This window comes from Convolutriloba macropyga, chromosome 2 (genome assembly GCF_964194025.1).
Source record: "Convolutriloba macropyga chromosome 2, txConMacr16.3, whole genome shotgun sequence".
NCBI lineage: Eukaryota > Metazoa > Xenacoelomorpha > Acoela > Convolutidae > Convolutriloba > Convolutriloba macropyga.
The window spans coordinates 27,669,923-27,692,242 of record NC_134469.1 but is presented as its reverse complement, the minus strand read 5'-3'; the positions used below and the strand labels follow the sequence as shown (position 1 = coordinate 27,692,242).

The 22,320-nt window shown below is 37.0% G+C and overlaps 1 protein-coding gene across 1 annotated transcript in view; it reads right to left on the bottom strand.

Moving 5' to 3' along the window:
* The window catches only part of LOC142358589 (uncharacterized), a 63,214-nt gene that overhangs the window by 4,742 nt on the left and 36,152 nt on the right, over nt 1–22,320 (bottom strand). The window contains exon 5 of the mRNA XM_075410015.1: nt 9,650–9,747. Within this exon, the coding sequence (XP_075266130.1) occupies nt 9,741–9,747 (7 nt within the window). The 3' untranslated portion in view covers nt 9,650–9,740. The remainder of the gene's footprint in view (nt 1–9,649; nt 9,748–22,320) is intronic.

The window sequence follows — 22,320 nt, the reverse complement described above, 5'->3', positions numbered from 1 at the left end:
CAATTCAACGAAAACAAGTATAAAAAAGGGCAATGTCATAACAACCATCAACATACAACTGAAAATACCAGATACATTCTGCTTAACTCCTTAGGAAGGCAATGGCACCAGTAATTAGTGAGAGAACGAATTAAATAAAACCGCCTTGGACACCCGATGAGAACTGCAATTATTGGAACTAGGAGATAAGATAAACAACAAATTCAATAAACAAAAAACAAACGTTGATTACGTTGACTCAAATAATAACGAAGTCAAATAAGCATCAAATAAAACCAGACAGCAGACTATGTAGCATCAGAAAAAGTCTAAATAGCATTAAAAAAACATAGAATTCTCTAGAAAGTATATGGGACCGGTTCTCAACTGGACTAGGTAACATGTCAGAAAGGAGCAAAGTCTAAAAAAATACTTTTATTAACTCATCTAACTTGATGTTTTATGAGCGCTGACAATTTTTTTTTGCTGTATTCCACCACATTTATTTTTTTCGATTTTATAAATTGAGGTTGAAACCTAATCTGGGAACGCACGTTAAGATTAACGACTTCGTTGTCTATTCTCCTTTTCAACTCTGGTGTTTCTAGCTTCAAACCCTTGTTCTATTTAACGAGTCGCAAAATTTATGAAGAAAAACACCAGGCACAATAACTTGAACTGTAGGCGTTTTATCAGTAGGCGTGCTAACTTTATGTCAATATATCAAATTAAACCTTACCATTATAAATCTTAATTCATGAACTTTAATCTACGCGAACTCGTTTTGACTTAGCGTTCGTTCCTTACACACTTGAATGAATGACAACAGATTTTTTCACAAGGAGGCGCGGTAATATGCTTTCGCACACAATGTTCCAATCCCATTCATCCACATTTTTGACTTAATTATCCAAAAAAGAGGAAGAGAAGGAAAACACTCAAACATACCCGGCAGATTGCCGGAAAATAGCCGCCGTTGATTCAAATAAGCATGATTGGGATTGAAGGAATAGAAGATATTGAAAAAAAAATTGTACAAAAGAATTTTTTAAGTCCGATTTATTTTGATGGCATTTCGTAGTTGAACATATTTCTGTTTCTTAGAGAGAAGCTACAGGGGCTACTATCAATACCAATAAGCTTAAGAGATGGTAACTAAGACTTATAGGAACGACGTTCAAATAGCGGACATCTAAAATTGGGCTTTAAGGGTTTATCCCGTTTCTACTTCTGACTTCAATTTTTTATACTAACTCTGTTCATTTTGAATTGCTTTGCTGAGCAACTGATGTTCAAAATCACTCTTGGCAGAATGAGAGAAGAGAGAAACTAGCCTAGAGAAGTCAAAAAAATATCACGCAAAATGTTGAAAAAGCGGCAAAATGAGGTAAAGCGAAACATTTTTTTATTCGACGAAGTAAAAAAACATAGCAGGACAAGTCCTGACGTACAATTCAAAGAATTTTCATTGACTAAAAAAACTAGACCTAAAACGGACTATGAATGGATTGCAAAAAACCATTTAGAAAAAAATCCGATCCAAAAACTCGAAAAAAACAGTAAAAATCAAAGTGAAATTGCCGCATGTGAACAAAAAACCACTAGCGAGAAAGCGAAATTTTGTTCAAACACCGTTTTCTCATTAGTGAGGCAACGACATGAATAATGCCGCCTTGGACATTCGATGAGACCTGCCATTAACGGGATCAGGAGACAATATAAAATACACATTCAAACAGAGCCAGCAGCACAGACGCGCTTGATGCACATCGGGATTGAACCAGAAAACAAAAGGAGAACTGGTCGACTTTTTCGGTTTTCTATTCAGTGTCAAAAACTGTTCTAATTTTTCGTACAGTTTCAGTTAGATTCCAAATTTTGCTTAATTCTGCTTCTAAACTGAAAGCTAATAAACTTAATACCAATAACAGCTAGCAAACACTCTAATGAACTTTGATAACCTTTTACACTAATGACGGGGCTTTATCATGTTTCCTTTGATTTTGCCTTTGATTGTTTTGACTTTGACCGTATTCACTTTATTGCGTAATTCAATGCGTGAAAAAATGGAAATCCATTCAACTGAAATAGTGAGTGAGGTAAGACAGAAGTCAAGCGTGATAAATCGTGACCAATGTAAAACGAAAAACGTAAAGTACATTTGAAAGCAAAAAGTAAAGCAAATTTGAAAAAGGATAGCGCTTAAATAATAGCCGTTGAGAGGCTGACAGCGGCTACTAGTAAACAAACATTGCAACAAATTGCCGGAAAATAGCCGCAATTGATTCCCATAACGCCGATTAGGATTGACAGAAGAGAAGAAATGGAAAAAAAATTGATTGATGTACAAAAAATTGAGTGCTAATTAATTTGCTTTCATTCCACTGTTAGACATACTTCTGCCTCTTGTGGAGAGGATACAAGGGCTAGTATCAAAACCAAGAGGCATTAGAGATGGTAACCATTCTAGATTTTTTATTCGAGATTATTGTTTCTATTCTTGATTCATTTTATGACTCCAGTCATTTTAGATTGCTTTGCTGAGCAACTAATGTTTTAAAACAATTTGAGCAGAATGAGAGAAGAAGGAAACTAGTCTAAAGAAGTCAAAACGATTTCACGCAAAATGTGCAATAAGCGGCAAGAGGTAGAGCAAAACAAATTTTCATTCGAAGAATTTAACAAAGTAAGAGGAGCACAATAATAGCCAGCTGAGATGAGCGCGGCCATCACAAACAAACGTTGATTACGACAAAAACCCAAAGACAATTTTTTGACACACTTAATAACAAATTGACAAAAGAACATCAGATAAAACCAGACAAAAGACTAAGTAGCATCACATGCAGTATGCGACAAATTTAAATACCACCAAAAACAAAAAGTACTTCCCACGAAAATATGGGGCCGGTCTTTAATGGGACTAGGTAAATCCAAAAAAATAGTTTCATCATTTTGAGAACAATTTATTTCAAAATCAATATAACTATTAGCCATCAACAAAATTATCCAATAGATTTTCTTCTAGGAAGTCGTCGAGCTCTGTCGTATCCAGAATATGTCTAAAAACTATATTAAAAAGCCCACAAACACATCATACATTAAAAATTCAACAAAACGTTGGGAGAAAACAGTGTTGAAGAAGTTAAAACTATGCAATTTTCACTAACAACATTATGTTTACTTTCTCTAATCAACAAAGCCAATGGAAACCGTCATTGATGTTGTAATTTGACAAGAAAACAAAAAAAAATTGAAAAGAGGCAAACGCCTAGAAACCACAAAAATTTTATGAAGCATGAGAGCTATAAAATCAGTAAACCAATTAGTTAAAACGACAACAGCTATAACAGCTTTTTAAAAAGAACGTGCAACCTGTCTTTTCTGAGCTAAACAACACTTCGAAAGAATTAGGATAAAAAAGTGGTTAAAAATTAGGATAAAAATGGTGAAATCAAAAACTCTCCTGTTTAAAAACAAACATTTTCAATCAAATATTTTTTAAACAAGAAATTTAGTTAACCAAATACAGTCAAAACAATAATAACCGTTGAACCAATAGAAATTAGATAGCTAAAACTGCTAGTCCTTAGGCAGCTAGTTCTACGACTCATTAGTTGAGACTAAGTCTTAAAACTTCAATTCGGCAGTTCTTAAATTCCAAACAATTGTTTACAAAAACACAAAGTTGAAGCAGTTAACACCATAAGCCACCAACTGAAAAATTAAAAGTAACGAATGGTTGACTTTTGAACATCAATAGGGCCTCAGTTTAAGAGCACTCCCAAAAAGACCAAAGAGAACAAACCTCATTGACCAGGATCGAAAATCAAAAAAATTTTGGAAACAAATAAAGTCGAAGTCACAAAAACATCAGTTGCAACATGAAAAAGTAAAACTGATTAATATTTGCTTCATCAAAAACTGGCTGGGATATGTCATAAATGAGACTACGTCACAAGTTTTCAAACATACCCGGCAGATTGCCGGAAAATAGCCGCCGGTGATTCCCATAACTCTATTGGGATTGAAAGAAAAGAAAATACCAGCAAAAATTGATTTTTGTATAAAAACATTTTTAAGAGCGATTTATCTTGATGTCATTTCGTAATTGAACATCCTCCTGTCTCTCAGTGAGAGGCTACAGGGTCTATTATCAATACCAATAAGCATTACAGATAGTAACTAAAACTTATTAGAACAAAGTTCAAGTACCGGGCATCTAAAAATGGGCTATATGGGTTTATCCCGTTTCTATTTCTGACTTTGATTTTTTTCATACTGACTATTCATTTTAAATTGCTTTGCTGAGGAGCTGCTGTTTAAAAGGAATTTGAGCAGAATGACAGAAGCGTGAAACTAGCCTAGAGAAGTCAAAAAGATTTCACGCAAAATGTCGAAAAAGCGGCAAAACGGGTAAAGCAAAAAAAAAGGTTCGATGAATTGATACAGTCCTGAATATTCAATCTAATCATATGTTGCACATCGTATGGATTTTAAACCTCCACATCCAGAAAAATAAGATAATTTTCTCCTCGGCAGTTTTTGTGAATCACATACTTAGATACTAATAAGGTTTTAAAAGAACTACTCAGCGACTTAATGACGTAATATTTTAATGACTTAATAATTTCAGAGCAATATCACCTCGGGTTTTACTATATTATCTCGCCCAGCTATAAAAGGCAGACAAATCAGTAGAATAAAAAACATACCCGGCAGATTGCCCTAAAATAGCTGCCGTTGATTGCCATAACTCTATTGGGATTGAAAGAAAAGAAAATATCAACAAAAATGGATTTTTGTATAAAAACATTTTTAAGTGCGTTTTATTTTGATGTCATTTCGCAATTGAACATACTCCTGTCTCTCAATGAGAGGCTAGAGGGTCTAGTACCAATACCAAACAAACCCTAATCTGGGAACGCACGTTAAGATTAACGACTTCGTTGTCTATTCTCCTTTTCAACTCTGGTGTTTCTAGCTTCAAACCCTTGTTCTATTTAACGAGTCGCAAAATTTATGAAGAAAAACACCAGGCACAATAACTTGAACTGTAGGCGTTTTATCAGTAGGCGTGCTAACTTTATGTCAATATATCAAATTAAACCTTACCATAAATCTTAATTCATGAACTTTAATCTACGCGAACTCGTTTTGACTTAGCGTTCGTTCCTTACACACTTGAATGAATGACAACAGATTTTTTCACAAGGAGGCGCGGTAATATGCTTTCGCACACAGTGTTCTAATCCCATTCATCCACATTTTTGACTTAATTATCCAAAAAAGAGGAAGAGAAGGAAAACATTCAAACATACCCGGCAGATTGCCGGAAAATAGCCGCCGTTGATTCCAATAAGCATGATTGGGATTGAAAGAATAGAAGATATTGAAAAAAAATTTTTGTACAAAAACATTTTTCAAGTCCGATTTATTTTGATGGCATTTCGTAGTTGAACATAACGTACTTCTGTTTCTTAGAGAGAGACTACAGGGGCTACTATCAATAGAAATAAGCATTAGAGATGGTTACTAAGACTTATAGGAACGACGTTCAAATAGCGGGCATCTAAAATTGGGCGTTATGGGTTTATCCCGTTTCTACTTCTGACTTCAATTTTTTTTACTGACTCTGTTCATTTTGGATTGCTTTGCTGAGCAACTGATGTTCAAAATCACTTTTAGCAGAATGAGAGAAGAGAGAAACTAGCCTAGAGAAGTCAAAAAGATATCACGCTAAATGTTGAAAAAGCGGCAAAATGAGGTAAAGCGAATTTTTTTTTATTCGACGAAGTAAAAAAACATAGCAGGACAAGTCCTGAAATACAATTCAAAGAATTGAATGAAAAACTTAAAAGTACTCTACCTAACCAGAAGATCAATTAAATAAAGCCAAAACAAACAAAATCATCTCAAAAAATTGAGAGACTAAAACAATCAAACAAACTAAACAAAAATATACTCATTACCAAAAACTCTTGAAGCTTTTTCCCTTAGCAAAGGTTCATCCCTTTAAAAAACATCTCTTCAAAAATATATTCAAGGCCATTTTTTGTTTTTGAAATCGGTCCAGTATTCTATCTGCATGACCTGAAAAAAATCATTGGCCCTTGAAGATCGATTAACTCAAAAATGACCGAAAAATATAAGAAATGAAATCGATTGCTAAATGTAAAGAAAAATTTCTGAAAAATGTGATTTAAAATCTTCAGAATCATTTCTGTCTCTAGAGGCTATCCACTAACCCCATTCCAAGCATTAAAAAATTCATTGGCTCAAAGATCGATAGGCAATAACTTTTAGAAAAAATCTCAACCTTCAAAAAATAGAAATTCGTTCTATTAAAAGGTTGAAAACCGTTCAATTGCCCCCTAGCAGTTATCTTATAACATATTATCACACGCTGGGTGAGGTTAGCTGGCTACTGAGGCAAGCAAAACTGAATATAAGACAAATGTTTTGACAAAACTTGAATATGCAAATTTTATCAAAAAATTTCTAAAAATCGAAAAGCTAAATTGCTGATAACAAATCCATTGAAGCCAACAACCATGCAGTAAATGTTTATCAGACCGTGGAATAGGTTTTCTGGCACTTGCGAATGGACAAATATCAAAAATTGACAAAAAACTTTAGAAAACCTTGAAAAAATTGCAAATTTTATATAAAAATGCCACATTTCGGGACATTAAAATGTTGAAAACCAATCCATTACTACTACAAACCATGCAGTGCTCCATTGTCAAACCACAAAGGAAATTTCCGGGCCCCTGAAGCTGGAAAAACTTAAAAAATGACAAAAATTTTCAAAAAAAACTTGAAAAAATTTTTGCATGTTTGTATTTGTGGGTACAAAAACTTATAACTCATAACATGGTCATAACAAGTTATTTTGTCTCGCAAACGGCCTTCATCACTTCTCAAAAACATCAACGTAAGACTAAAACAAAAAAAAATTACAAACATAGTCGGCAGATTGCCGGGATAGCTGCGAAAGAATAGACCTGCGTGCCATATAATAGAGATAGAAACAGATACAGATTTAATTGAAAAAAATTGACGCCGCTCAAAAAACTAGGCTAAAAACATTCAGCGATAAATTAATGAAGCTTGTTAAAATTCATTCCACAGAAGCCTCTTATTAGGGACCTTTACTGCACATATGAGTTCCTTTGACCTTAAACAAATTCAAATTAAACTTAAGTTTTAAAGTGCAAAAGTCATTTTATTGAGTGAGGTAAGTCAAGTATGATAAAAAAATTTAATCATGCAAATAACCTAAAAGCTTTTGCTAAAGCGAGTGAGAAATGACGTCACGCGCGCAAATGCCGTTAGTGAGAGGAAGAAGTCATTCAGAAAATTTGACTTTTTCAGCTTTGCTGTGTGAACAAATGTAAAACGAAAAAAGAGCGTCAGACGACGAAACAAAAAACCAAGAGCAGCGCAATATAGCTACGCTCAGCTTACAGCTTCGCAGCTATAAAAAACATGAAAAAATTGCAACATTTTGAGCCCGAAAACTCCTAAAAATGACCTTTTAACCTTTAATTGAGGCCATCCCAGCAGCTGCACCACTCTAAGCACTTGAACGACTACTGAAGCTCAATTCGGACCTCCAACGAAACCTAATACCCGCTGGGCTTTACTTGTTTATCCCGTTTTGAAAGATCAAAGTCATTGAAAAATGTGTGAACACATCTTAAAAAAAACACAGTCCCCCAATACAACTCAAATTCTTTGAATTGTAAAAAAATATGAGCGCTATAATAGCCGGCTGAGAAAATGAGGGCGGCTATTAAAAAGAAAAAAAGCGGCGCAGTTCAAAAAGCCGTTTAAACTTTAAAAACTATTCATTTCAAGGTCATTAGAACTATTAGCTATGAATTCGAATACTACAATATGTTCATTTATATCTCCAAAGGAGGCCGCTGAGACCTGTCAGCAGGCCCAATTTGCAAAACGACTACACGAAGAACACCAAAAACAGGCAAAAATCAATTCAAAACTTTAATGAAGACGGTTTCAAAGCCGTTAAAACCATACGCAAATCACTAAAAACCTTATATATATTCAATTGCACCTTCTTTGAAAACCAATTGAGCCCCTTAATGTGATAATCTCTCAAGGAAACATAAAAAAGCAACTTCAAAATGGGCCAACATCCCAAAAAACACGAAACTTCTATGAAAACTCGATGGCATGTAGTATCGAAGCCATGAAACAATTAACTGACAGATTAAAGAATTCGGTGGCTAAGTTCAAAAAGTCACTGAGATCTTCATGAGACAAAACAAATGTTCAGTCAGAGCCATTACATATCTACTGAATAAATTGTTTAAGTTAGCGTATACCATTTACAGAAGCCAATTGACATTTTAGTTAGTGACAAAGTCATGAGACTACAAAACGAGTGCTGATAAGAGTAGAAATGCGGGCGAAAAAAAATAAATCAATTATTGTTTACGGAAAAACTTTGTCAAAGCCATAAAAAGAATGAGCTTTTCTCTGAGAACATACAAAATGAGACCACTGAACCATAATTTCACTAGAACTGTCAATAATTGATCGTCGGTAGAAAACTATTTTGATCTCTAAAAAAACAAAAAATGCAAAAATTTTCAATCGAAAAATATTGCCCAATACGTTCAGAACAATTTCTGATTGTCAAAACCACGTCGAGACAAAAACTAGCTTTGATAGTACTGTGCATTAATTAAACATACCCGGCAGATTGCCGGAAAATAGCCGCCGTTGATTCCAATAAGCATGACTGGGATTGAAATAACAGAAGATATTGAAAAAAAAGATTTTCGTACAAAAACATTTTTTTAAGTCCGACTTATTTTGATGGCATTTCGTAGTTGAACATACTTCTGTTTCTTAGAGAGAGACTACAGGGGCTACTATCAATAGAAATAAGCATTAGAGATGGTTACTAAGACTTATAGGAACGACGTTCAAATAGCGGGCATCTAAAATTGGGCGTTATGGGTTTATCCCGTTTCTACTTCTGACTTCAATTTTTTTTACTGACTCTGTTCATTTTGAATTGCTTTGCTGAGCAACTGATGTTCAAAATCACTGTTAGCAGAATGAGAGAAGAGAGAAACTAGCCTAGAGAAGTCAAAAAGATTTCACGCAAAATGTTGAAAAGGCGGCAAAATGAGGTAAAGCGAAACATTTTTTTATTCGACGAAGTAAAAAAAAAAAATAGGAGCGCTATAATAGCCGGCTGAGAAGATGAGGGCGGCTATTAATAACAAATGTTCCAAATGTTACCAAAATAGACAATTAACAAAAATTAACAAATTGAGACAAAAATTTCAATATCAAAAATAAATTACGCATTTTGGATCATGTTTAAGTTATCGAAACATGGCGAAATATTTATTCGAGAATAAGAACACTCTTTTAGGAAGCGGAAGTATAACTAGCCAGCCCTCTTTTGATATTCTTCTGCGCAAGCAAATTTGCTGCCATTTTGATGGCAAAAGGCTGAATTTTGAAAATTTTACTTGAAATTCGAAGTACAATTATCGGATCAAACAATTCAACAACCCCTTCTTTGTTTATTGGCAAACCCACTAATACTATTGCTAACAATTTTATCAGATTTTAGCAAAATTAACGAAAAATTGAGCGAAAATTCCATAAAATTTGAACTTACCAAACACGTAAATAAACAGGATATTAGTAAACAGGGGTAATATATCTCCTCCTTCCTCTTATTGCATTCTCCAGACACGGGCTTTCTAGGATCAATATCTGAAACAACCAAAAATTAGTTAAACCCCAATGGGCAATATTACTTTGGTTAGGATGGTCATAAAACATTTCGGGAAGTGACGCAATTTTATTATATCTCGCTTCAATACAAAACCAGACGATTGAAACATTGTCGATTTTATTGGTTTCTGCTACTGATTAAATGTTAACAACATTATCAATATATGGTCAGAATTATATATAGTAATTAGATTTTCGAGGAATATGGCGCTTCAGGTCATTTAAATAATTTCGAAACCAAGTGTGCAACTTCCAAATATAAGAGCGAACGTTATATTCCAGATATAGCGGCAACAGAGCTCACACTGAACAACAAAATCGTGGAATTGACAGCCGAACATTTGTCCAATTTATTCTAAATTTAAATCTATTCAGTTAAACAGTTATTGGGGTAGGTAGGAATTCAAGAAAGTGACTTAGGAAAGCAAATCCTAAGAAGAAAAGGCATAACCGACTAACGTCCGACGAATTGCTCTCGAACGACTACTGGGAGCTCGAGTCTATTGAAGTCTGCTTCAATCAGTGCGGGGGTAATAACTAAATTCACTAATGGGGCTTCAAATGACGTCATTAGAGGTTACTAGCAGGCCCGCAAAACCTTAACAAGAAAATCATTTACAGGAATAGAAGGTTTCAAAAGAAGTTAAGTTTTCTGTTTCGCACCGACTCGGGCTCGAACCCATGCCCTTCGTTTAACAGCCATAGGTCTCACCACTTACGCTAACTATGCGTATTGCACTTGTCTTTTGTTCTTTCTACAGCAAATCTCCAGAAAATGGACTTTGTGACTTGCTTGTTTTTGCTATACCGCATGCTTAATGAGAGCAAAAAATGTGCATATTAGGAGCTTAAAAATGATGGTAAATCACGTCTCAAACCGCATTTATTATGCTAAGTTGCATGATTAAGGACCCCTAAAACATGTTACGATAGGAGTGCCGTTGAACATTGTGCTCAATTGCGACTGATATTGACTATAAAAGAGGAAGATTAGACAATACGACTAAAACTTCTCAAAACTTAGTTTCATAGCAATTTTATGGATGTTGGTAATAGAAAAATACTTCAAATTTCAGATTAGCAGTCCACCATCTTACGAACTGCGCTAGAACCACTACAAAACTAACACGGCAGATTGCCGGAAAATAGCCGCCGTTGATTCCCATAAGCATGATTGGGATTGAAAGAATAGAAGATATTGTACAAAAACATTTTTTAAGTCCGATTTATTTTGATGGCATTTCGTACTTGAACATTACGTACTTCTGTTTCTTAGAGAGAGGCTACAGGAGCTACTATCAATACCAATAAGCATTAGAGATGGTAACTAAGACTTATAGGAACGACGTTCAAATAGCGTGCATCTAAAATTGGGCTTTATGGGTTTATCCCGTTTCCATTTCTGACTTCAATTTTTAATACTGACTCTGTTCATTTTGAATTGCTTTGCTGAGCAAATAATGTTCAACATCACTTTTAGCAAAATGAGAGAAGAGAACCTAGCCTAGAGAAGTCAAAAAGATTTCGCACAAAATGTTGAAAAAGCGGCAAAATGATGTAGAGCGAAACAAATTTTTGTTCGACGAAGTAAAAAAAAAAGGAGCGCTATAATAGCCGGCTGAGAAGATGAGGGCGGCTATTAATCACCGTTTCTCAATCACTTTTTACCTTATCAATAAACATATTTCAGATTGAGAGCATCTGAGATAATGCACACATCAAAAAGTAAAGCGTGAAAAACTTAATTGAAAGCTGAGTGTTCTAGATTAGAGCAGAATCTGTAAGGCTAAAACTTTGCAAAAACGCACACAATAAATACTTCAGATTTGTTCGGGAGCAATTAAAAAATACGTAGTACCCAGGTCAGTAATTCCTCCCTCAGGGCAAGCGTACTTTCAAGCTCTCTTAGCCTCGTGATAACTGCACCCGTCTAACAGTCTACTCTCGTATGTTCGTTTCTCACTCATCTACTTTGAGCCTTTTAGGTCATTCACCTCTCTAAATATCTTCGCTTAATCATGCTGCTCAATTAGGCTTTTAAACATGGGGTTCGAGAGGTCCATTAAAAAATTTCTCCAATTTTAGAGCTGACGCTTTTAAAACATAGGATTACCATTTTTCATCTTCCAAACACACACACACACACAGGAACATGAACCCACTCGCGTCGCATGAATTGCTCTTGAACAACAGGCAGCATGGTGTTGAGTAGAAGTTTCATGTCAACAAAAAAAGGTAACCCACACGGGTTCGAACCCTCGACCCTCCCAATTACGCTATAACAATTACATACCACCGTTTCTCACACTCGCTTTAAAATTATCAGTAAAAATATTTCAGACAGAGCATTTGAAATCATGCAAAAATCAAGAAGTAAAACGTGAAAAACTTTGTTGAAAGCCGAGAGTGTTCAAGAATGGCAGAACCTGCACAGCTAAAATTTTGCAGAACACACACGTTTACATTAAGAAGTTAGTTCGTGAGCAATTGAAAACCACGTAGTACCCAGGATAGTAAACCCTCCCTTTAGGCGAGAGCATAATTTGAAGTCCTCTTAGCCTCGTGGTAAGTGCACCTGATTAAGTCTTTTGTCTCAGGTTCGGTTCTCACCCATCTACTTTAAGCCTTTTAAGTCATTGACCTTTCTCGGTATCTTCGCTTAACCATGCTGCTCACAACGGCTCTTGAAAATGCAATTCGAGATGCATCTTAAACATGCAAAAATTTTCTCATTTAAGAGCTCACGCGTTTAATTTATAGGATTACCATTTTTCATCCCCCAAACACACAGGAACACGAACCCACTCGCCTTGCAGGAATTGCTCTTAAACAACAGGCAGCATGGTGTTGAGTAGAAGTGTCATGTTAACAAAAGAAAGGTACCCGACACGGGTTCGAACCCTCGACCCTCAGAATAGCAGTGCTTCATCTTACCAACTGCGCTACAACGACAATATACCACCGTTTTTCACAGTCGCTTTAAAGGTATCAATAAAACTATTTGAGACAGAGAATTTGAAATCACGCAAACATCAAAATGTACAGCGTGAAAAACTTTGTTGAAAGCCAAGAGCCTTCTAGAAGCGCAGAATCTGTACAGCTTAAACTTTGCAAAAAACACACGTTTACATTAAGAACTTCAAAGTTAGTTCGTGAGCAATTGAAAACCACGTAGTACCCAGGACAGTAAAACCCTTCCTCTAGGTGAGCATACTTTGAAGCCCTCTTAGCCTCGTGGTAAGTGCACCTGATTAACAGTCTTTTGCCTCAGGTTCGGTTCTCACCCATCTACTTTGCGTCTTTTATGTCATTGACCTCTCGATATGTTCGCTTAACCATGCTGCTCAATACGGCTCTTAAACAAGCAAATCGCGATGCCCCTTAAACATGCAAAAATTTTGTCCCATTTTAGAGCTCACGCGTTTAACATATAGTATTACCATTTTTCATCCCCCCAACACAACAGTAACACGAACCCACTCGCGTCGAATGAATTGCTCTTGAACAACAGGCAGCGTGCTGCTGAGTAGAAGTTTCATGTCAACAAAAAGAAAGGTACCCGAGACGGGTTCGAACCCTCGACCCTCAGAATAGTAGTTCTTTATATTACCAACTGCGCTACAACGACTACATACCACCGTTTCTCACAGTCATTTCGAACGTATCAATAAAAATATTTCAAACAGAGCATTTGAAATCACGCAAAAATCAAAAAAGTAAAGCGTGAAAAACTTTGTTGAAAGCCAAGAGTGTTCTAGAAGCGCAGAATCTGTACAAATAAAACTTTGCAGAAAACACACGTTTACATTAAGAACTTCAGAGTTAGTTCGGGAGCAATTGAAAACCACGTAGTACCCAGGACAGTAAAACCTCCCTCTAGGCGAACATAATTTTGAAGACCTCAAAGCCTTGTGGTAACTGCACCTTACTAACAGTCTTTTGTCTCAGGTTCGGTTCCCACCCATCTTCTTAGAGCCTTTTAGGTCTTTGACCTCTCTCGATATGTTCCCTTAACAATGCTGCTCAAAGCGGCTCATAAACATGAGCTTCGAATGGCCCCTTAAACATGCAAAAATTTTGTCCCATTTTAGAGCTCACGCGTTTAATATATAGGATTATATACCACTATAGCAACTAATAAAAATTAAAGCAAAAAATTACACCAATTTTGGCGCACTTTTCATTTGACTTTTAGTAATGTACACTTGAGTTACGCTGCAACACTTGTGGATGAGAAAAATTTAGATCAGCAAAACGAAAAATTCACTCAAAAATTAAAACGGTCAGGCGAATTTCTGCAAAAAGACGTTTACAATAATTGTTTCAAACTTCGTTCGACATCAATTAATAATCTGAAGAATTCCAGATGGAGAAAACAACTACCAAAAACTAATTTATAAACTGCCTTGTACCTACCTGCAAAATAATCGCAAAAAGGACTCAAGACTGGAGTATTACGAAGTCAAAATACCAGCCGATACAAAACAAAGCCAACAAATTTCCGAAAAATAGCCGGCGTTGACCCCCCTGCTCGACCCCAGCCTCATTTTTTCAAAATCTCAAAGTTCTAAATTAGTCAGCAATTACATCGAATTTGATAAATACGGCGAATTCGGTATTCAAATTAGAGGACAATAAGCTTAATGCTAACACAAATTTGCAGTATACACAAAAGAACTTTCATAAATTAATGCACCAAGTCGAAAAAAGTAAACTTTAGTGCCCGGGCTTTACTTTTTATTGGGTTATTCCGTTTCATTTGATTTAATTTTTTTGACATTGAGCGCAGTCCTGCAGTATTGCGGAATGAAGTTTTAAATTTCATTTAGTTTAAACCGAGAATGATGTAAGGAGACCAAAATCATCACATCAATTTGACTTGATCACTCAAAATGAAAATCGTGAAAATGTGTGAACATCTTAAAAAAGAGCGCCATAATACAATTAGAATTCTTAAGTAGAGCGTCTAAATAATAGCCTTTATGTGTTTCGCAGTAAAATTTGCTGAGTATACGACAATAAAAACCATGCTATATTCAACAAACAGGGATTAGTATCAATATTTGTAAACATTAGACGGGGTAACCAAGACTAAGTAGAACAAAGTTCACATACTGAGCGGGTTAGTTCCTTTTCTTTTAGATTTAGTTTTTAGCGACTGACTGTTACTGTCAGATTGATTTTATCAATACCTGCTAATTCAAAGCGATTTGAGGCGACTGAGCGAACAATGAATTTACACAAGAGAAGAGTTCACGCAATATGTTGAACAAGCTGTGAACTAAGGTAGAGTGGAACAACGTTCTATAGACCTAAAAAAACAGAAGAACAAGTCCTGGCCTACAGATCGAAGAAATAGGATTGACTGAACAAAAAAAACTAGACCATAAGATGAGAAACTGAATCGGAAAACCACTTCGAAAAAAAAATCCGATCAATAAAATTGAAAATAAAGTTTTTAATCAATGGCTAATTGCCCAATGTGAACGAAAACCACCAGCGAGAAATTATAGCCTTTGTGCATTTCATAGTAAAATTTGCTGTGTATACAATAAAAATCATGCTACAGACAACAAACGGATTAGTATCAATATTTACAAACATTAGACGGTGTAACCAAGACTAAGTAGAACGAAGTTCACATACTGAGCGGGTTAATTCCTTTTTTAGATTCAGTTTTTAGAGACTGATTGTTACTGTTAGATTGCTTTTACCGGTACCTGCTAATTAAAAGCGTTTTGAGGCGACTGAGCGAACCATGAAACTATCCAAGAGAAGAGCGGAGCGGAGCAAAGTTTTATAGACGTAAAAAACAGCAGGACAAGTCCTGGCCTACAGCTTGAAGTATTAGGATCGACTGAACAAAAAAACTAGACCTTAAGATGAGAAACTGAATCGGAAAACCATTGAGAAAAAGAAATCCGATCAACAAAATTGAAAATAAAGTTTTTAATCAAAGTCTAATTTTTTTTCCTTGTGAATGACTTAAATTAGAAAATCTTGGTTCATAAACGATCAACGATCATTGTTATCAGTTCAACCCATGCAATCAAAATAGTTTCCTTTTTGGAAAAATTGTTTGAGGTAAAACTTCCTGATCTGGGCAATCACATTTCACCCGCCGCTGAGGCACAACTAGTATGATAATTCATTGGGTTCATTGGGTGAGTCAAAAACTTATCACTATAGATTGTCCCCGCTCATGGATGACACACTATTCAAGGCCGACTCGCCTCTTAACTTCTGTAACAAGGATTCAAAGATCTGCTCCTGTTTCATATGTGTCTATAATCTCGCGTCCCTTGCAAGGAGCATGATTACAGACCCCCGAATTGCTGTCACAGACTGATTGAGATAACCTACTGAAGGCTACTGACAACCCCGCCGGCTGCAAATTTCTGTTATCAGCCAGAGTAGCGATTCGTTTGAGGGTCTTACGAACTGTCTCTGAAAATCCTCCAAACGTTTCGAAAGCCAGAGGAATGAATTGAATTCCGACTTCACTACAATTCTGGGCGTACTGTTCGTACATCCTGTCCTCAGCAGCTGACAGAGCGAAACCACTCTTCTCCGACGCATTTATAATGAGGCTTGACTGCAAGGGAGAAGTGACGGTAACGTCTAAAGCTGCTGGTTGACCGGCATTCCATACAGGTAAGAAGATATCGCCCGGTCTGGAGTTATTGTCGGGTAGTAAACTTTTCTGTTCAGAGATGGGTGACAAAAGAGCTCCCGAGCAAGCTGATATAATTTTGTCTCGTATACGATCATGACGAGAGATCATATCACCGCGACCATGGCATGACACCGCATGGTCGCCCATTACGTCTAGAGTCCCAGATTCACAAAAAAGGACATTTCCTCTCGTTCTCGTACAATTTTACACCCAGTCGATATTTGAGAGCAACACGGAACTCATTGGAAGATAGGTGTAGTCCCAGAGCTGGAATGGGGGCTGCGGATAACCAGGCACCAGACTGCGGTAGAGAAAGAGATTGTAAGCGAGCTTTTTCTCTTATGGAACTTTGTTTTCCTAACAATTTGTCAAAGGCTGAGTTATCAAGTTCCTCCTGAATTTTTCTTAGAGAGGGATATATCGTCGCAATTTCGCTCATTTCTTCAACTGCTTTAACAAATGAGATGTCTTCAGTTGGATTATGGCCTGTTAATTTTTCTACAAGAACAGAGGATTGAAAAACAGATCCAACGTATGCAGCCTGAACTTGATCTGCTGATCGTCTTATTCCTACACCGGTTTTATTGACTGGAAGGCACGCTTGGTCCCAAGAGGTGTCTGACAACAAAACTCCAAGAATACCTTCAAAGGCTGCACGCTGAACCGAATCAAATTTTCGAAGGATTTTATTTGATTCGTCCGAAGGAGAATTGCACCGCAAAGAGTAGACCATTTTGGGAGCACCAAGGCAAAATCGCAAAATACCAAGAGCACATTTAGGATCGTCTACATATGCTAAATTATCTAGAAGTTCCTCTAATTTTTTAACGCGTTTGAGTAAACAAGAGGAAACAAAAGCATCGGATCCTATGGCAGCTCCTAAAATTTCAATTCCATCTACACAGTTCCTCTTGATCAAACTGTCAATTTTTGTCATGCTTTCGATTGACCATAGCTCGCACTTATCCTTCCTGAGTTCCAAACCAAATTTTTCTCCGGATTCTGAGAGAATTTCTAACGCTTTACAAAGTTCGATCTCGGTTCCTGCAATAATTCCGTCATCAAGATACCAGCAAAGTTGCAAGATATTCGGTATTTTGCTTTCGATTTCGTCAATAAAAGGCCAGATGGCCAATGAAAACAAAAGTGGACCTAGTGGATCACCTTGTTGCACTCCTGTCTGACTGTCAACAGTTGAGCTATTGAAGAACAAATCACTATGTTTTGAGTAACAAAAGGAATTATGCAAATGAAATTATACTAGGCATCAAAACTTTTGTTGAGCCGAGATGACTGCGCTTCACTGAATTAAATGCGTTTCTGAAATCAATTTGAAGTATGCCCCCACTTTTTACTCTCTTCATTCTTTCGAAGGTTATTTTTGTGGCATGCACTATGCTCTCGGCACCTCCCTTGACAGCAACTCCCAACTGCTTTGTACCAAACAACTCAACCGCCTCAATGGCTGCTTCTTTTGCAATGCACTTGGCAACAAGGCGCCGAATAACTTCCTCCACAGCAATACGTCTAATGCCGGTTTTCTTTTTATTCAATGCTGTTAATGTAGCACTACAAAAAGCTGGAGCCACAAAACTTGGGAGCTGGCCCCTGCTGGCCAAGTTCACTAATTTGGTTAGGGAATTCATTGCCCGCTTGGAATGATCAGAAATTGAACAATTGACTGCGTGGAGAAGATGCTCTGGGTACATTTTGGACGGCCCAGCTGCTGTGAATTTCGAAAAAGACTGGAGCTGCAAAAGGACCTTTCCCTCATCGAATTGATAAGCTTCGCAGCTATAGTCTTCCAAGGACTCAAGAATTTCGTTTCCCTCTGGATGCAGTTTTTTGAGTTCAATGAGTGTTTTTCTGTTGTCGGGTGCTATTCCCTCCGAGGATAAAAGCTTTGCCGCACGACCAAACTGTCCTTGAAGACAAAGTGTTTTCGCTCGGGAGGCAAGCGCTTCCATTGTGCTGTTACATTTCTTTTTTGCTTGCTTCATTGAAGCCGCTTCGTACCAAAGGGCAGCATACTCACCCAATCTCCATCGCTCAAATCTATTAATCATGGAGTTTTCCTGCTGCTGCTCATGTTTTTTACCCCCTCTGTTGGAAGCACGCAAAACACATTTGCTAACTGCGAAAAACTTCTTCCAGTTATCAACACAGTCAGGATTTGAGATGCAGACCTCTATGATTGACGTAATAATCCCGGACCATGGCATTCAAAACTTCACGGGGATATAGCGGATCGTTGGAATATTTTTACTGCAAATAGTTTTCAAATCTGGTAATTGGCTTGGATTGTCACTGGGGCCTGATGGGCCACTGCCCAGTGTTGCAGATTGAACCAACTCGTCTATGCGGGCAGAGAGATCTTTCGGTATCTTTTTCACTGTTGACAAAAGTTGAGTGAATTGTGAATACGCCCAAATTGATTTCGAGCACACCCATTCATCGTAGTTTGGACCCCAATGCAAGTACCTCACCTTGGACTTGACCAAGTCGTGCTCCAAGATGGAGACTTTATAAAGGTTATCTTTTCTGTCGGGATAAAAAAGGATAGTTCCAACTGGAATCAGGAAACGAGATATGCCATTGTTTATTGTCAGTTCACTTATCTGCTGTGTTAAACCAGTTGAGTTGTCTGACATAACGTTTTCTACTGAACTGCTAGTGGTTGGTTCCTGTGAGTAACTTTTGGCGGGTGACATAGAAACTGGCACTTTTTCAATGATATTCAAAGAACATTGAGTAGGGGGGGGGATGAATCGTTATCGTGGTTTGCTTCAGACTGGACCAGATCTTTAGCTCTTAGGTTGTATTTCATGGTCAAAACGCGATAACGATTCAACAAGCAAACCGCTCCATGAATCGTATGTTTCGATGACCTGAAAGGCCACAGGGAGGAGGGGGGGGGGGCTGAGGATGGGCTGTAAAGTTTGGATCCAACCGGTTTTGACGACCTTCCTCGGCCTCAACTCGATAGTCTGGATAGTCTCCCTTCACACATCCACCCCACAATGTAATTTCGAAGACAAAAAAGGAAGGGGTTTTAAGATGGGTCCTAGAGTTGCAGAATGTTGTTTACAAAATTTGTTTTTAAAGATGGTCTATTCAGAAAGTTGTCGATAAGTCCAGAGCACGTGCTAGTTATCTGTGCTAGTGCTAGTTATCTGTGCTAGTTATCTGTGCACGTGCTAGTTATCTGAGCACGTGCTAGTCTAATTGCCCCATGTGAGCAAAAACCGCCAGCGAGAGCCAAACCGACAGCCAACTGTTGTTCAAACACTGTTTTCTCACTCAATATTAAAACCAGTATAAAACAATTACACGCAAAAAATCCCACCCTTTTTTTTGCTTCACTTACTATTTCGGAGTGAACAAAATCACTACTCCAATTGGACTTCAAAAATAACCAAAATATGCAAACAAGACCTATAAAAAGACAGCGACCCAAGACAATTCAAAATGTTTAAATTTTAAGGGATTAGCTCTGCGCGCAATAGTTGCCGGCTGAGCAGATGAGGGCGGCTATTAAACACGAAATAATCCATATGTTTCCCCGATTATTTCGCAGCTAAATGGAAATGGTCCACATGTTGCTAGGATTTAGCAATTCAGCTTTTAATTACTAAACTATTCCGCTTTATGGAAAATCAACCTGAACACATTCAGTCACGTCCCAAAAAATTAAACCAGCAGATTGACAAGAATAGCCGCGATTGAGACCCCTGACCTCCATTCAGATAAACAAATTAAAAAATACAAGTAGAGAGACTGAGGATGTGACATTGGGGTTGAAAGTGAACCAGAGCCGCAGCTTGATTACCATCAAGTAACCACAATTGCTTCCCATTGCCCTGATTGGGACAAAGACGGAAAAAAATGAAGAATTGAGAGCTTTCCCAAAACTCAATATGAAAAGTGCGTATTACTTTAATCGGATTTGATAATTAAGTCTCCTCGCTCTTTTAAGGAGACAATAGAGGAATTAGTATCAACACAAAATAGCACTAGACCATGAAGCTTAACTTGAAATACAATAAAGTTCAAGTAACGAGCATCTAAAATTGGCTTTATCCCCCTTCTTTTGATTTCCTTTTTCACAATTACTCCGTTCATTGCAAAATGATTTGATAATGAGAAGTAATTTCGCCTTCAAACGCAGATTATCCACAATGAAATTAGCCATGAGCCTAGAGAAAAGAAAAAGACTGCACGCAAAAAGTTGCCAGAGCGGCAACAGGAAGTAAAACCAAACAAATGTTTGATGAAACCGAAGCCCTCAAGACTGAATGCAACAGATTTTTTTCCTTTGAATTATGAGGAGGGATGCTGTCTATTATGACCGTCCAAACTCAACTTTCATAGTTACAATCGCTACAGACGACAATAAAAAACATGCTACAGATGACAATAAAAATTTCATTGTTTCATTATTAGACACTTTACTACAATACTAAAACCCTCATTTACTCAACTGATCAAAATAAATTTAGCAGATATCAACAAGGAGGGAGAGAATAATTAGTCTTCAGTGAAGTAATCCACATGTGGCCAAAAATATTCACGTCAATGAATAACAAAAACTTTCCTTAATAAAAGCACAGAAAACGTCGCGCGCACAACTCATTTAAAAATTGCATAAAAGAATGAACAACAGCTGATTTGAAGTAAGCATTACGTCATATGATCGTCACCAAAATCTTAACAATAAAAACTGTAGCAGGAAAAGTCCTGACATACAATACAAAGAATTTACTTAATTAATGACCTAAGCATCAACATTTTTCAGCAACATTAAACTAGTCAGTCAACAAGGCGAATGACCCTTCATCTGCAAAAAAAATCAAAGATCTCAAAAAGAAATGAAAAACTTCTTTTCCTTTTTATAGAACTATTAAACCTATGCGTCCTTATAAGGCATACCCATTTTTGCGGAGAAAAATTAAGCGAGAAATTAACAATGAAGTCAAAAAAGAAAATTGGAGAAAATCTGAATCGTTCTGAAAGTTGCCCCAAGTCAATAAAATAAGTTACGCTGAAATCTGGAGCGAAATACTTAAGTGAATAACGCCACATGCATCCATTGAAAACTTTTATTATGCTAAGGCAACAAGAGCGAGTTAAGACGGTGTCAGAGCCAGAAAAACAATAAGCTATCAACTGAACAGAAGAAACCCAAATGTCTCCTTAAAACGTCGAGAAGGCCTGTCATTAACAAGAAATGGCAAGTAGTCAGTGATGAGCAAACGAAATTCGAACAAAACACAAACGCTCCCGAATATTTCTTGAAAACAAATAGTCTCAAAAATTTAAACAACGGAATAATGACGAATTGCTCTCAAACAATTGGGGAGCTGTTGGCTTTGTCAGTACATACCTGCAGCTAAATTAAGCTTAATAGAAGTGGTGGGGTCGAGTATGGGGGGTTGAGTAACTGCGGGGTTATACTCCAAAGATCGCCATTCACTTTTCCAATCAAGTTTCCATGGATTGCGCACTTGAAGACTAGTAAAGCATAAAACTCTAAGAGAACTTCACAGCGACCTCCTTACGTTACCTTTATATACCACTCTTGGGGACCAAAAGTCAAGTGCGCAGACGAAGAAATCTATCAGAGGAAAAATCGGTATAAGATAAATCGCATTGAAAACAGGACTAGCATAATTTTGTTTGAAAGCAAACAAAATCGATAAGTCTTCAGTTCAAATCACAAATTAGAAACATTTATGCATGATTAGCAACCGATAAGACCTGCCATTAACCAGACTAAATGATAAGACCAGACAAAAACATCAAAATGGGCATACCTCAGACAATTCACTAACAATTTTAGGACAAATAGTCATGAAGCGATAATAACCATCAGCTGC